Raw genomic sequence first — 16,564 nt, 5'->3', positions numbered from 1 at the left:
GGGCAGCCGCGCTCCGGTTCAGGCAGCTCAGTGCCCAGGAACCCTTCTGCCGGGCACAGCAGAGTAGCTCCGTCACCCTGAGGTTGGTGACCTGGGTGTGCCGCTTGCCCGCTTTGTGGCCTGCTTTGCCCTCCTGTTAAATGAGGACACGGTACTGCCCATCCGACTCACGTGGGCACCCGTGGGGCGGGCTCCCATCCTGGCGGAGGGTGCCAGGCTGGGGACCCAGAGGCCTTTCTCAGGACAAGGCCCGGGGGAAGGGCCTGGCCGTGGTCCCTGACTTTGAGGCAGGTGTTTGTCTGCATTCAGTCCTAGTCAGCCCAGGTGTGTCACTTCCCTGCTCTGTTCTTTGTTGTTTTCTGATTTTTATAAATGCTTCTTTTAACTTGAATTTGAGATTGATCCCTCTTCAGTTCCATGTGGATAATTTCTAGCTTTTGTAGCCTTCTGTTGTCTGAGGGTAGTTGTTAGAGATCAGGGGAGAGTGCACAGTTTATCCAGCTGCTGTTAAACGAGTTCAGCTGTATTTTGCAGTAAGTCACTTTGTTGTCACCAAGCTCCTGTGGAGCTGCAGTGGATCAGTATTCTTTACAGAATCCCATTACAAAGCCACAGGTTAGTTGGTTAAAACGACGCACTCATTGTTTATAAAAATACTTTCCATGCATGCTTCCTAAAACCTCCCCTGGCTGAACCACACGCCCACATGTATAAGTGAGACCTGTCTGGACCCTGAAGGGGTTTATCTGTTCCCCACACTGTTGCCACCACTGTTTCCTGTCCTCAGACCCAGGACCAGCGGAAAAGCTGGGCGTCCAGGAGAGATCTTTTTTTTTTTTTTCAATTAGCTTATTTTTTAATTGAAGGATAATTGCTTTACAGAATTTTGTTCTTGTCTGTCAAATCGCAGGAAAAATCAGGCATAGGTACACATATATCCCCTCCCTTTTGAACCTCCCTCCCATCTCCCTCCCCTCGAGATTGATAGAAGAGTATCTCTTAGTGAAGACTTCAGTTGAGTTCAGTCGCTCAGTCGTGTCCGAATCTTTGCAACCCCATGAATCGCAGCACGCCAGGCCTCCCTGTCCGTCACCAGCTCCCGGAGTCCACCCAAACCCATGTCCATCGAGTCAGTGATGCCATCCAGCCATCTCATCCTCTGTCGTCCCCTTCTCCTCCTGCCCTCAATCCTTCCCAGCATTAGGGTCTTTTCCAATGAGTCAGCTCTTCGCATGAGGTGGCCAAAGTGTTGGAGTTTCAGCTTCAACATCAGTCCTTCCAATGAACACCCAGGATTGATCCCCTTTAGGATGGACTGTTCGGATCTCCTTGCACTCCAAGGGACTCTCAAGAGTCTTCTCCCACACCACAGTTCAAAGGCATCAGTTCTGTGGCGCTCAGCTTTCTTCACCGTCCGACTCTCACATCCATACACGACCACTGGAAAAACCATAGCCTTGACTAGACGGACTTTTGTTGGCAAAGTAGTGTCTCTGCTTTTAAATATGCCATCTAAGTTGGCCAAAACCTTCCTTCCAAGGCGTAAGCGTCTTTCAGTTTCGTGGCTGCAGTCACCATCAGCAGTGATTTTGGAGCCCCCAAACATAAAGTCTGACACTGTTTCCACAGTTTCCCCATCTATTTCCCATGAGGTGATGGGACCTGATGCCATGATCTTAGTTTTCTGAACGTTGAGCTTTAAGCCAACTTTTTCACTCTCCTCTTTCACTTTCATCAAGAGGCTCTTTAGTTCTTTTCCACTTTCTGCCGTAAGGGTGGTGTCATCTGCATATCTGAGGTTATTGATGTTTCTCCCGGCAGTCTCGATTCCAGCTTGTGTTTCTTCCAGCCCAGCGTCTCTCATGATGTACCCTGCGTCTAAGTTAAATAAGCAGGGTGACAAGGACACACAGCCTTGACGTCCTCCTTTTCCTATTTGGAACCAGTCTGTTGTTCCATGTCCAGTTCTAACTGTTGCTTCCTGACCTGCGTACAGGTTTCCCAAGAGACAGGTCAGATGGTCTGGTATTCCCATCTCTCTCAGAATTTTCCACAGTTGATTGTGATCCACACAGTCAAAGGCTTTGTTTGGCATAGTCCATAAAGCAGAAATCGATGTTTTTCGGGAACTCTCTTGCTTTTTCGATGATCCAGCAGATATTGGCAATTTGATCTCTGGTTCCTCTGCCTTTTCTAAAATCAGCTTGAACATCTGGAAGTTCACGGTTCACCTATCGCTGAAGCCTGGCTTAGAGAATTTTAAGCATTACTTTACTAGCACGTGAGATGAGTGCCATTGTGCGGTAGTTTGAGCATTCTTTGGCATTGCCTTTCTTTGGGATTGGGATGAAAACTGACCATTTCCAGTCCTGTGGCCACCGCTGAGTTTTCCATATTTGCTGGCATATTGAATATAGCACTTTCACAGCATCATCTTTCAGGATTTGAGATAGCTCAGCTGGAATTCCATCAGCTCCACTAGCTTTGTTCGTAGTGATGCTTCCTAAAGTCCGGTGGACTTCACGTTTAGCAGATGATTCTTAAAGAGCAGAATAACTGGGGAAAGCTACTAACGGACGGGGTGCTTGATGTAAATCCCGAGCAAGTAAACATGCCAAGCACCAATGGAAAGGCAAGTCCTCGGTCTCGCTCTCTGTCTGGTTCTCGCCTTACCATCCAGTCTGTGCGGGGCTGTTGGGACCTGTCAGCAATGCACCATGTAGATCTGAGTGGCCGTGAGGGTCGTGTGAGCTCCCAGAGTGCAGAAGAAAGTTTTGACCTCACCGATTGCCCGGAAATGCTGTGTTCCCTCCCTCCCAAAACAAGGCTGTCTGTCTAAGGCTTCCTTTCCCCCTTAGAGATCCTCCGACGGCTCCCCAAGCCACGAGGAAGACCTGGCTAAGGTGATCGAGCTCCAGGAGGTCATCGAGAGGCAGTCAGGGGAGCAGAGCCAGTCGAAGGAGTGCCTGGCAAACCTCTCTGCCTACGTGAGAGAGCCGGAGGAGGACCCGGACACGGCCAGGAAGGAGCTCCTCGCGTCCGAGGAAGCGAACAGACAACCACAGCGGGATGTCCGCGAAGTGAGTGACAGCGGACGTGTCTGTTGTCCTGAGGTGGAATGTGGGTCCCTTGTTCTCCGGCTGATCTGAGCTTTGGGATGGCTGCGTGAGTAGGAGCACAGAGCGCTGGCGAGACCGCGACTGGCGGCCTCCCCGCCTCTGCGTCGAGATCTCTGGGGTAGAAGAGGCCTGGTCCAGGCGGTCCATTGGCAGTGGAGCAACACGAGGGCATCCCTAGCGCTGTGCTCACCCTGGGTGTGGACTCCTCATTTCTACAAGTTCTAGGGTGCCCAGTGTGTTCCTCTTTGAAAAATTCATTCATCCATTCATTCATTTATTGGAGTCTAGTTGCTTTCCTTTTTCTTGGAGAAGGCAATGGTACCCCACTCCAGTACTCTTGCCTGGAAAATCCCATGGATGGAGGAGCCTGGTAGGCTACAGTCCATGGGGTCGCTAAGAGTCGGACACAACTGAGCGACTTCACTTTCACTTTTCCCTTTGATACACTGGAGAAGGAAATGGCAACCCACTCCAGTATTCTTGCCTGGAGAATCCCAGGGACAGGGGAGCCTGGTGGGCTACCGTCTGTGGGGTCGCACAGAGTCGGACACGACCGAAGCGACTTAGCAGTTAGCAGTTGCTTTACACTGCTGTGTCAATGTCTGCTGTACAGCAAAGTGAATCCGTCATATATATATATATATTTATATTTATATTTATATTTATATTTATATATATATATATATATATATATATATATATATATATATACGTGTGTGTGTGTCTACATATATCCCTCTTTTTAGATTTCCTACCCATTTACTTCACCACAGAGCCCTGAGTAGACTGCCCTGTGCTGTAGAGTAGGTCCTTACTCGTTGTTGACTTTACGCATAGTCTCAGTAGTGTACATACGTCAACCCCAGTCTCCCAGTTCATCCCCCCCACCTGCCTGTCGAATGTATACCTGATGATGCTGAAATTTCCTTCGGGTTCACTCAGGCGAGTCTGGTGACGTCTGTGGAGCCCGTTCTCTCGGAGAGATGGGAGCCCGCTGTGTGGCCCCTGCTGAGGCAGCTTGCCTGGCCGTCTTCTCTAGTTTTCTGAGGTTCTGCTCCTTGAGGGGATGTGTGACATTGATACCGGCGGTCAGACAGGTCGAGTGGCGTTTGCTCACCCTCAGAGCCTCAGGCCCGTGCTGTGTAACCATGTAGAGTCATGATGTTTCTGGTGGTCGTGTCTGCGGCTGTCATGATTGATGAGAAACTGCCTAACGGTCATTGTGAAAAGAGAAGAGTGCTGAGGGTTCGGGCCTCCTCCTGTGAGCCTCACCTCTCCTTTGTAGGCAGGCAGACAGCGCCCACCCTGCCCCACCCCTCCCCCGTGAGACCGTCTCAGACAGAACCCCTCCGACATGTGCTACAGCAGGTGTCCTTGTTTAGTAGCTTGGTGTGAGTAATTCTCTGTGAGAGCTCAAGGTGAGAACTCAAAACAGAATATTTGCACGCTTGTATAACCTTTTCCCACTACTCTTTGGCAACAGGAGGAGATTAGGTGGCAGAGTTCAATATGTAGAGAATTCTGGGAAAAGCGGCCTTGAGACCTTTCACTTTTAATGTCAGGCCTTTGCCCACATTGGTTACTTAGTAGTCGACTACGGAGGGACCTGCAGTGGATTTTGACCTGGCGGACGGGAGTTGCACCAGCAGCAAGTTCTGGTCCTGGTTTGACCCTTTCATACATGTGGTGTAAGTCTGCTTTAGAAGAATTAGGCTTGAGAAGGCTGCTTCCAGTTGTGTTAAACTTTGACTTCTGTTTCCACTCATTACTATTACTTGAATTCTGAGGAAATTGCATGAGAGTTTTCCGACTTTTACCCGAGGAAACGAGCCTCAGAGGTCCCTGTTGGATCTGTCGAAGGTCCCTCCCTCTTGTGGATCCAGTCCGCCTGTGTGGTGTAGCAGACAGAGGTCGTGACTTCATGCCAGATACCATTCCTCCTGGAATTCATGCAATAACAGGGTAGTTTAGTATACTCTTTGCTGTTTGGGTTGATTATGTTGAAGAGAAGCTTGGGAAACCGAGTGGCCAGACAGAACGTTAATACAGACATATGGGTGCCAATCGTGGCAAATGTGACATTTTAAGTAGGCACGTTTTTGCTCACGTCCGAGGAAACTGCCGTGTCTAGGACTTTAATTTTGAGGACGCTAACTTTATTTTTGAGTTGAAACTTAGGATTTAGTCCAACTTTTTCACGCGTACGTGTATCGGAATGTTCCATGATAATGACTTACCTTTTCTACTCTGCAATGCCCGGTGTAGGCCATGGTCCAGAACACGGACGTGGAGGTGCGAATCACTACCCTTGAGAGATGCTACCTTGCCGCCCAGCGCGAAGCCACCTCTGTGCACGACGACCTCAATGATAAACTTGAAAATGAAATCGCAGATAAGGATTCTATGCATCGACAGGTAACGGCTTTTACTGAACTGTGTCTGACTTTTATAGTGGTGAATTCCTGAGGAAGGAAGGTAAACACCTTTTCATGTGACTCCCACGTTGTAAGGCACCTGCCCCCTCACACTGTGGTCCTGAAATGGTTTTGGAACAAAGCGTTGATAGATCGCTTTATGTCTTCCCATTTTCCTTTTTCTGGCTACGAGTTTCCTTTTAAGGCATGCTTTTTTTTCTTAAAAGAACCAATTTTGATAACTTGTGGCCTACTGTGAGGCCCAGCACAGTACTAATTAGCACCGTTTTGATTGAAATCATCCTGCGAGTAAATGGATACACATACCCATCATTTTATAGTGAGAAGAATTCTTATTGGAAGTTTAAGTACCTTTGTATTTTCGCCTCATTTATGGCATGTAATTTTTCATACATGTCTGTGTTTTGAGCTGCCATGTTCAGTGAGCAGCTAGTTTGGGCCAGACATCGTCAGAACTAGGACTCCAGCAGTGAATTAAAAACCGTGTGCGTTCTTTATCCACTGCCATGTAACAAATCACTGCAAAGCTTAGTGACTTCCCAGTGAGCAGGTCACAGTCCAGTTTCTGTGCTTTGCAGCAGGTGGGCCTGGTTCAGGGCCTCCTGAGGACGCAAACATGGGAAGGCCCCCCAGGGCTGGATGGCAGGCTTTCAGACTCACCTGGCTGGTGGGGACAGGCCCAGGTCCCTGCCGTGTGGACCTCTTCATGGCCTGGCTTTCCTCAGAACACCCTCTGAGAGCGAGAGCGCGGGATGTAGCCCGGGGCCTTTCGCGCCCCGGTCTCGGAAGCCGCACACCTTCAGTTCTGTTTGCGAGAGTGAGCTGCGAAGTCCTGCCTCGCTCAGGGGCTGAGCAGGAGTTGCCCCCTCTGCCTCTTGAAGGGAGGAGGATGGAAGAATTTGTGGACCCGTTTTTAAACCCACGCAGCCTGTCGGACAGTAATGAGCAGGGGAAGGAGACCAGAGTGCCCGAGTTGTCTAAGAGGAGGGGGGACGATCGTGTGTGAACAGGGTGGCCAGCGAGGTGACACCAGGAGGGTGACCTGGAACAGAGACCCGGAGGCCGGAAGAGAAGTAGCCACTCGGAGATAGATCAAGGGTCGTGTCAACAAGCGGAGATAAGGGAGAGAGAGGGCCGCATCAGGGAGGACCCCGGGCTCAGGCCTGAGCAGCTCGAGGCCAGAGCCTGTTTCCTGAGCTGAGGAGGGCTGTCAGGGCAGGGAGCTAAGAGACGGGCCTCAGCCCTGTTGAGGTGGATGAGCCCATGGGGTGTCCAGGGGACCTGTGAGGTCAGCAGCTGAGTGTTCCGGCCTGGATCCAGGAGAGGCCTCACTCAGCTCAAGGTGGACTTGGGTCGTGGGCATACAGATGGTGTTTAAAGGCACAGACAAGGTAAAGTCACCAGGCAGGTGCCCGTGGAGAGATAGGGGGTGCAAGGGTAGAGCTGTGGGGTGCCTCGCATTCCAAGGTTGAGAAGGGGCGCAAGGGACTGACTAGTAACCCCAGGGAGGGCGGGGCCTGGTGCCCAGGGAGAGACATGCTTGGGGTGGGGGGAGGGCAAGGAGAGGAGGGGGCTTGGTAACATGGGTTCCTCAGAGCTCCCTGGGAGCTGCCCTGCGAGCGGGGCACACCGCCTGCTTGCAGAGAGCTGGAGACTGGGCGGGGAGGGGGACAGTAGAGGCCTCTCCCAGGGAGCTCTCAGAGACCCTCAGTGGGCGCTGCAGGGAGCCCTGGAGGAGGAATCTGCTGGTTCCCTTTGTGCGATTTTAAGGTGAGAGAAGGGAGAGGACGTGCTGGCTGAGCTGATGGGGGTGAAGCCATATGCAGCTGGTTCGCTGGAGAGGAGCAGGAATGATGGCAGGTGGTCCTGGAGCCAGTGCAGGGGGTGGCCCAGCCCTGGGGAGGGGTCGTGACGAAGACAGGGGCGAGGGCGCTGGCCACGGGGGACAGGGAGCCAGCAAGCCAGCACCTCGAGGCTGCCCCTCGGCTGCTTTGAGGTCACGTCTGGGAAAGAAGGCAGGACCTGGGTGAGAGTGGGCCGGGGGGAGATGTGCCAGAGAGAAGGGTGTGAGGTGTGAGAGCTGGAGGGCGGCTCGGAGCCCAGCAGGCCCTCTCCCGCACGTCTCTGGTGACAGAGCCGCCTTGCGGTGTGAGGGGCCGTCCCCCAGAACAGCCCGCGGGCCTGCGCCCCGGGAGGAGCCCCGCGGGGGGCTGGCCCTCCCAGCCCTGCTGGCCCTGCTTGCGCCTGTCTGTGCGTGTTCAGACCAGCCTGGAAAACGGAGGGCTGGGGACCTGCGAGGATGGCGCTCCTCGGTGAGTAACACAAGTGGTGACCGCTGAGGTGGACCCAGAGGCTGCGGAGCTGAAGGATTTCTTTTTCTTATTTTCCTTCAGCCTGGCTGATGGAGGCACAGATGTATTGTTGTAATTTTCGGACTTTGTCTCTGACTCCATCGGCCCACCCTTGTGAATAACCTCATAGGATTGCCTCCCATCCACGCTAAGACCTGAATGTCACCAGGCCATCTAGGAAGTGGATTCTCCTCCTGCCTGTTTCTTCAGTACTGCTCGCTTAAGAGATGGCAGTGTCTCATAAGCATGGCCCGTTTATCCACAGTTGGGGCTTCCATGTAAACTTGTGTTCAGTTCCTGATAGACTTGAGCTGCCCTGAATGTCGCTGACGAGACGTGGTCCTCTCGTGCCCAGGTGCAGACCCTGAAGGAAAAGGACTGGGAGCGCGCGCAGCAAGCCAGCGTGCCGGCCAACGTGGCCCAGGCGTTCGAGAGTGACGCAGACTTGTCTGACGGCGGGGGCGACAGGGCCACCCTCTTCAGCTCGGCCGCTCTGCTGTCGCCCAGCGGGCAGGGCGATGCCGAGACTCTGACTGTGATGCTTCAGGAGCAGCTGGACACCATCAACGAAGAGATCCGGTGGGTGAGCCCGAGCCGAGCTCCCCAGAAACTCGGCTTCTCTGAGGAGCTGTCTTCTCCTTAGAGAAGGCTGAGTGTTCCATAGTAAGGAAACTGACTTCAAGTCTGCTTCAAGAATTTTCAGTTCTGAGATTGCCCTTGATTATAGAGCTCAGTCAGCCAGGGCTGTGGGGGGCGTTGTGGGGTGTCCCCCCACCAGCTCTGAGCCCCAAGGTGGGTGAGGTGCCGTGACAGTGTCCCCTGCGGCCCGTGCACCCTCCAGCACTGAAGGTTCGCCCTCGTGTGTCCCTCGGAGCCTCCCACATTCTGGTGAAAAGCCACCTGAAACAGAAAAGCTGGGGTTTTGGGGTGGCAAATTCCCCCTCAGATCTGCATTTTCCTTTTGAACTTAATACAGTGTGAAGATTGGCTTGTTGTACGACAGTGGTCCAAGGACATGTGTTTGAGTTCTTCTCAACTCATCAGTGTCTGTGAGATGTTTTCTGTAGACACCGTCTGGGCTGTTATAACAGTTTACAAACGGGATAGAATCCAAAGGCCCGCCTCATGGCGAGCAGGGGCCTTGGGTCTGGGTGCGGCCAGGTGGCTGGGGGCCCCGAGGCCAGCCTGGTGCCGCACCCGCACAGCTCTGCCTCCTGTCCCTTGTCCACGTTCAGAGTGGCCACAGGCCGGTGACCCTGCACAGGACCTGGCAGAGCTGCTGCTCAGACTGTTCTTGTCACGTCAGCCCAGGCCGAGGTGCCCGTTCCTGTCAGCCGAGTGCGGGGGGCCCGGGGGAAAGGCAGGGGTGAAGGGCACAACCAGCAAACACAGGTGGTGCCGCCTGCACGTTTGACGCTGAGACAGACTGCTTTGTGGGCCGTGTTTGAGCACAGACAGCTCAGAAAGATTGTCTTTCCCCCTCCCCCAGGAAATACGGAACGGTTACATATTAATATGTTTATTTTTACAGCATGTTGTCAGGTAAAAGTGATTTTTCCTTAGGTAACATGTTGACTTGAGGTAAATGGTAAATTCTTTCCATCAACTTGTTATCAACAGTGAAAAACTTTCAGGGTGTATAAGGAGAAGTGAAACTGGAGAGGTGACGACCTGCGAGAATCTTGTATTTTATTTTGAAAATCATGTTATATGCATAATCGAATATTTAAACTGCTATATAACATCATCCGCGAGACATTAGGGGAGAAGAGCAGTAACTGTGAATTCTAGGTTAATGCAGCACATTGACATGAGTCCAGAAACTCACACAAAGCTGGTGGAGAACTTCATCAAGTGATGCATTTGTACATAGACAACCTAAAAAATAAAAAAATCAATTCAGCACTTCATCTGGTCTAGAGACTTGTGTTTAGAAACTCCAGCTTGTTCGTGGCTCACTGTTTTGATTGTACAGAGTTCCTGATTCCCAGCGGAATAGACTTGAGGCACTGCCGTGCATCTCTGCCCTGAGAGCAGGGAAGGTAAAGGTTGTCAACTTCAGGTTATCTCCTCACAGGGAGAGAGGCGCCACCCAGGCCCCGTCAGAATGTTAGAGTAAACCAGTCAAATCAAACGAGAATGATCAGGGGCCACTTTGTAAGACTCAAGGATAAGTTATTCTAAGTTTGAGAATATTGAAAAGAGGGAAAGTTGAACCTTTTTGCTGAGATGTTAATTGAGCAACTGTTCCTGGAATATGCTAATCGTGACACAGAATGCAAGCCCACATTTGTTGTCCAGACACGTTCCTCTGCTGACAAAGGCAGGTGACGGGTTTTATTCTATTTTAGGTTGATCGAAGAAGAGAAGGAGAACACGGAGCAGCGGGCCGAGGATACTGAGAGCAGGGTGGGCAAGGGGAGCTTAGGCAACCTTCGTTGTTGTAAATCCTCGAGCTCCCTCAACCTGTGTCCCGCCTCCTCGCTCGCCAGCTCCTGCCCGCCCAGCAGTGGGCGCGCCAAGCCCCCAAGGAGGCGGCACAGCTCGGCGCGGAAAGTAGACCAGCGGGACATCAAGACTCTGGTATGTGTCTGCCTCCTCCCTGCCACGTCCCTCCCCCAGCACACTGGCTTTCTTTTTTGTTTGTTTGTTTTTTGTTTTTTCTGTTTTTACCCAGAAGAAACTCAGGTACATTTGCTACGCTTAGAGGTCTAAGATTTTTAAAAACTGCCTAGTCTTTAATCATTCCATACTCGCACAGCAACAAATTAGTCTTGATATTTGGACCACCGGCTTAGCACGTCATCATGAACTCAGCCAGGGCCTGCCTCTGTAACGTTGGGCCCGGCCTGTGCTGGACACAGCAGGTGCAGGGAAGTTGCTGTTGTCACCGAGTAGACAGCCTTGTGAAAGTAACCATAGGCAGCTCTCCTGGCGTGTGAGACCCACGCAGCACATTTTTCATTGGGGATACCTGGCTGCAGGCTGCAGGCCATGCGGTGGGAACAAAACCAAGAATCTAAACTGGTCTGCTTGCTGCTGGACCTGGCTGCACGCTCAGGCCAGCTCTGGGTGTGAAACCAGGTTAAAAGCCTGGTGCCCCAGGGCCCCAGGGAAGAAGTTGGGCTTCCTCACTCTTCTGAGTCTAAAAATGGGATGACGACCTAGGGCTTTTGGTGACAGAGTGTGCAGCTCTGAAGCGCATGTTCCTGCTTTCTTCCATGTTTAGCTTAGGTTTCCTGAGCGCATTGCTGTTTACCCTGTGAAATCATGTCTACAACACTCTGCTTTGTAACTGCACTTGTATTATCACTTTTTTTGTTACCACCCATTTCATGTTAGCTGCATTGTTAGTCAGCATATAATTAAATTAACTGTGAATCATTTTAGCAGCATGTGAAGTGATAACTGGTCTATTTTGTGGTCTTTTGACACATTGGTTTTATAATATGCATCACTGGCCAATTAGTTGATAGTGTGTATTCTTTGACGATTTCTCTGTGGTTTCATGCTTGATTTCTTTCCGAGTATTTGTAAAAGAACAGTTCTGTATATTTTTTCTTGTTGCTGGAGTTCTCTGACGGTGTGTCTGCTTTCATCGTTGGTTTTGATTTCCTGTCTCATCCTGTTGTCTGCTTCGTTGTCATCAATCCAGACCCCAGCTTCCCACAACCGCACCCCCCCGAGGCTGTAGTTTACCCATCCATCTCCCCTCCCCCGTCCTCCCACTTGCTCTGGTCATAGCAGTCTGGGGTCCACAGCGTGTGTCCCCTTAGTCGGGTTTCTGCTTTGTCTTCATGTCTCATTAAATGGTGTTTTTCCCCCATAGCACTAAGTTTGAATTATTGTTATCACTGTGCAGTTACAAGCATAATGTAGATGGATGATACACTACAGAACCTGTGTAATTCATAACTGAGATTATGCTTACCTGAAGAAATGATCCTCTTATGTGTAGAATTAATGGACTTTTGACACAACATCCTTTCTGTGTTGGTGCTTGTATTTGAGACTGTAAATCTCATCAGCTTTTGCATGCTTAATGTCTCTACGAGACTCTTTTACAAAGTATCTTCTATGGTTCATAAAATGTGAAGACTCCACCTGCTGTTACGCTAGCTTTCATTCTTACATATTTTCATAGGGTACCTGCTTTAATGAATTTATTTTCAGAAGTTTGGAATCAAATTCTAGGTAACGATTTTACATTAATGTCCAACAGGTGGTTAGATCTGTTCAGTGTTAAAATAGGTATTACGGCAACTTCCTCGTCAGTTAAATTACTATTTTAAAGTATAACATGTTTTTTTTATTAAGAGAAACTAACTTATAGAGAGGTTTGGCTGAGAACAGACAACTGTTAAGGCCCTTTGTTGTACACAGTGCTGTGCTTTAACAAATCATGATGTTGTAATAGAATTGTATCTTCCTGAGGAATAATGTATAGTGTTTCTCTAGTAAATCTTGAATAGCTTATTTAACTAATGTGGTCCAACAAATTGTTCTGTTTCCAGTTACATGTTCTCTAAATCTACATCTCACTTATATGTTTGCCGTCATTTTTGCTTTACTGTCTTTGCCTATATTGATTCTTGAATTTTTAGCTTCAAAGTCGCAATAAATCTGGTTTCTCTTCATTTCTTTGCATGCATCTATCAGTCTAGTGAGTTAAGGAAGCATCGTCGAAAGGTAAACTATTTAGTAATTTAGCATGCCTTTGTTTCTCTGTGAAGTATTAGAGTCCTTATCGTGTTAGTGAATGAACACTATGTGGTTACGTACTGGTGGATGATTGACATTTTAATAGAAGTAATGAAACTCGCCCACCACTTAAAATATGCTGATGATGCAATCAATCCATCCTAAAGGAGATCAATCCTGGGTGTTCATTGGAAGGACTGATTTTGAAGCTGAAACTCCAGTACTTTGGCCACCTCACGCGAAGAGTTGACTCATTGGAAAAGACCCTAATGCTGGGTAGGATTGGGGGCAGGAGGAGAAGGGGACAATAGAGGATGAGATGGCTGGATGGCATCACTGACTCGATGGACATGGGTTTGGGTGGACTCCGGGAGTTAGTGATGGACAGGGAGGCCTGGCGTGCTACAATTCATGGGGTCGCAAAGAGTCAGACACGACTGAGCGACTGAACGGAACGGAACTGAACTGAACTGAACTGAACTGATGGTTCTGTTGGAAATAGGTCATTGGTTGGGACAATTGTAACAGTTTGCCTTTCTCCCACTTGTTTGCCTTCTAATCATCTCATGCTTATTTATAATAGACATAGTAGTATTTATTATTTTTAAAATTTTCTTTACTTATTTTTTTGGCCATACTGCACAGCTAATGGGATGTTAGTTCCCCAACCAGGGATCAGACCGGTGTGAAAGTGAAAGTGCCAAGTCCTCACCTCTGGACCACCATGGAATTTCCACGTAGTGTTTTCTTAAAAGAAATGACTGAATCAGAGCCATAGATATTAGATTTGGGGGAAGCCAATTTAATGACGGTGGGTAGCAGTGTGCAGGAGACTCTGTGTGCCAGGCACCGTGTCCAGTGCTTTCTGAGCCCGTCATCTAATCCCGCAGACACCCAGGTGAGGTCCAGGCTGCTGTTATCCCCATTCAGCAGATATGGACACTGAGGCTTAGAGAGGCCGGGCACCGTGCCCAGGCTCGCATACCCAGCGGTGCGGTGCAGACTGGTCTGATCAGAGCCTGGACACTTAACCGTGGTGCCGTCCATCCCGCTTTCCTCCAGAGGCCCTCCTGTCCATCACAGCAACCCTGATGGAGGGAGCCTCAGGAGGGAGCTCGCTGCCTCTCCCCTCGGGTCACTTGGATGAGCCCCTGTTGTTGGAGTCCAGTGGCCCGAGGGCTGGCCTTCCTTGTCCCTCTCCTGCTCCCAGCCCGCTGATGGAGCACTCCTGGGGCCTTCCCACAGGACTTGGGCAGCCGCGCTCCGGTTCAGGCAGCTCAGTGCCCAGGAACCCTTCTGCCGGGCACAGCAGAGTAGCTCCGTCACCCTGAGGTTGGTGACCTGGGTGTGCCGCTTGCCCGCTTTGTGGCCTGCTTTGCCCTCCTGTTAAATGAGGACACGGTACTGCCCATCCGACTCACGTGGGCACCCGTGGGGCGGGCTCCCATCCTGGCGGAGGGTGCCAGGCTGGGGACCCAGAGGCCTTTCTCAGGACAAGGCCCGGGGGAAGGGCCTGGCCGTGGTCCCTGACTTTGAGGCAGGTGTTTGTCTGCATTCAGTCCTAGTCAGCCCAGGTGTGTCACTTCCCTGCTCTGTTCTTTGTTGTTTTCTGATTTTTATAAATGCTTCTTTTAACTTGAATTTGAGATTGATCCCTCTTCAGTTCCATGTGGATAATTTCTAGCTTTTGTAGCCTTCTGTTGTCTGAGGGTGGTTGTTAGAGATCAGGGGAGAGTGCACAGTTTATCCAGCTGCTGTTAAACGAGTTCAGCTGTATTTTGCAGTAAGTCACTTTGTTGTCACCAAGCTCCTGTGGAGCTGCAGTGGATCAGTATTCTTTACAGAATCCCATTACAAAGCCACAGGTTAGTTGGTTAAAACGACGCACTCATTGTTTATAAAAATACTTTCCATGCATGCTTCCTAAAACCTCCCCTGGCTGAACCACACGCCCACATGTATAAGTGAGACCTGTCTGGACCCTGAAGGGGTTTATCTGTTCCCCACACTGTTGCCACCACTGTTTCCTGTCCTCAGACCCAGGACCAGCGGAAAAGCTGGGCGTCCAGGAGAGATCTTTTTTTTTTTTTTTAATTAGCTTATTTTTTAATTGAAGGATAATTGCTTTACAGAATTTTGTTCTTGTCTGTCAAATCGCAGGAAAAATCAGGCATAGGTACACATATATCCCCTCCCTTTTGAACCTCCCTCCCATCTCCCTCCCCTCGAGATTGATAGAAGAGTATCTCTTAGTGAAGACTTCAGTTGAGTTCAGTCGCTCAGTCGTGTCCGAATCTTTGCAACCCCATGAATCGCAGCACGCCAGGCCTCCCTGTCCGTCACCAGCTCCCGGAGTCCACCCAAACCCATGTCCATCGAGTCAGTGATGCCATCCAGCCATCTCATCCTCTGTCGTCCCCTTCTCCTCCTGCCCTCAATCCTTCCCAGCATTAGGGTCTTTTCCAATGAGTCAGCTCTTCGCATGAGGTGGCCAAAGTGTTGGAGTTTCAGCTTCAACATCAGTCCTTCCAATGAACACCCAGGATTGATCCCCTTTAGGATGGACTGTTCGGATCTCCTTGCACTCCAAGGGACTCTCAAGAGTCTTCTCCCACACCACAGTTCAAAGGCATCAGTTCTGTGGCGCTCAGCTTTCTTCACCGTCCGACTCTCACATCCATACACGACCACTGGAAAAACCATAGCCTTGACTAGACGGACTTTTGTTGGCAAAGTAGTGTCTCTGCTTTTAAATATGCCATCTAAGTTGGCCAAAACCTTCCTTCCAAGGCGTAAGCGTCTTTCAGTTTCGTGGCTGCAGTCACCATCAGCAGTGATTTTGGAGCCCCCAAACATAAAGTCTGACACTGTTTCCACAGTTTCCCCATCTATTTCCCATGAGGTGATGGGACCTGATGCCATGATCTTAGTTTTCTGAACGTTGAGCTTTAAGCCAACTTTTTCACTCTCCTCTTTCACTTTCATCAAGAGGCTCTTTAGTTCTTTTCCACTTTCTGCCGTAAGGGTGGTGTCATCTGCATATCTGAGGTTATTGATGTTTCTCCCGGCAGTCTCGATTCCAGCTTGTGTTTCTTCCAGCCCAGCGTCTCTCATGATGTACCCTGCGTCTAAGTTAAATAAGCAGGGTGACAAGGACACACAGCCTTGACGTCCTCGTTTTCCTATTTGGAACCAGTCTGTTGTTCCATGTCCAGTTCTAACTGTTGCTTCCTGACCTGCGTACAGGTTTCCCAAGAGACAGGTCAGATGGTCTGGTATTCCCATCTCTCTCAGAATTTTCCACAGTTGATTGTGATCCACACAGTCAAAGGCTTTGTTTGGCATAGTCCATAAAGCAGAAATCGATGTTTTTCGGGAACTCTCTTGCTTTTTCGATGATCCAGCAGATATTGGCAATTTGATCTCTGGTTCCTCTGCCTTTTCTAAAATCAGCTTGAACATCTGGAAGTTCACGGTTCACCTATCGCTGAAGCCTGGCTTAGAGAATTTTAAGCATTACTTTACTAGCACGTGAGATGAGTGCCATTGTGCGGTAGTTTGAGCATTCTTTGGCATTGCCTTTCTTTGGGATTGGGATGAAAACTGACCATTTCCAGTCCTGTGGCCACCGCTGAGTTTTCCATATTTGCTGGCATATTGAATATAGCACTTTCACAGCATCATCTTTCAGGATTTGAGATAGCTCAGCTGGAATTCCATCAGCTCCACTAGCTTTGTTCGTAGTGATGCTTCCTAAAGTCCGGTGGACTTCACGTTTAGCAGATGATTCTTAAAGAGCAGAATAACTGGGGAAAGCTACTAACGGACGGGGTGCTTGATGTAAATCCCGAGCAAGTAAACATGCCAAGCACCAATGGAAAGGCAAGTCCTCGGTCTCGCTCTCTGTCTGGTTCTCGCCTTACCATCCAGTCTGTGCGGGGCTGTTGGGACCTGTCAG

General features: G+C 50.0%; 1 protein-coding gene and 1 long non-coding RNA gene across 2 annotated transcripts in view; one reads left to right on the top strand and one right to left on the bottom strand.

Annotated features, from left to right (window-relative positions):
- LOC145505791 (uncharacterized) overlaps positions 1 to 16,564 on the top strand; it is a 188,764-nt gene that overhangs the window by 25,894 nt on the left and 146,306 nt on the right. Inside the window, exons 11-14 of the mRNA XM_081488689.1 lie at positions 2,859 to 3,080; positions 5,385 to 5,534; positions 8,261 to 8,484; positions 10,257 to 10,488. Of these exons, the coding sequence (XP_081344815.1) occupies positions 2,859 to 3,080; positions 5,385 to 5,534; positions 8,261 to 8,484; positions 10,257 to 10,488 (828 nt within the window). The remainder of the gene's footprint in view (positions 1 to 2,858; positions 3,081 to 5,384; positions 5,535 to 8,260; positions 8,485 to 10,256; positions 10,489 to 16,564) is intronic.
- On the bottom strand, positions 9,692 to 15,720 carry LOC145506986 (uncharacterized). Its single transcript, XR_014054489.1, has 2 exons — positions 15,146 to 15,720; positions 9,692 to 12,767 (listed from the first exon to the last, which is right to left on the bottom strand). It is a non-coding gene; the product is annotated as an uncharacterized LOC145506986 (long non-coding RNA).

The sequence above is a fragment of the Giraffa tippelskirchi genome, chromosome 1 (assembly GCF_054371585.1).
Source record: "Giraffa tippelskirchi isolate mGirTip1 chromosome 1, T2T-mGirTip1v1.2.pri, whole genome shotgun sequence".
Classification (NCBI taxonomy): Eukaryota; Metazoa; Chordata; class Mammalia; order Artiodactyla; family Giraffidae; genus Giraffa; species Giraffa tippelskirchi.
The sequence above is the reverse complement of the archived record's forward strand: the minus strand, read 5'-3'. Positions and strand labels throughout refer to the sequence as shown.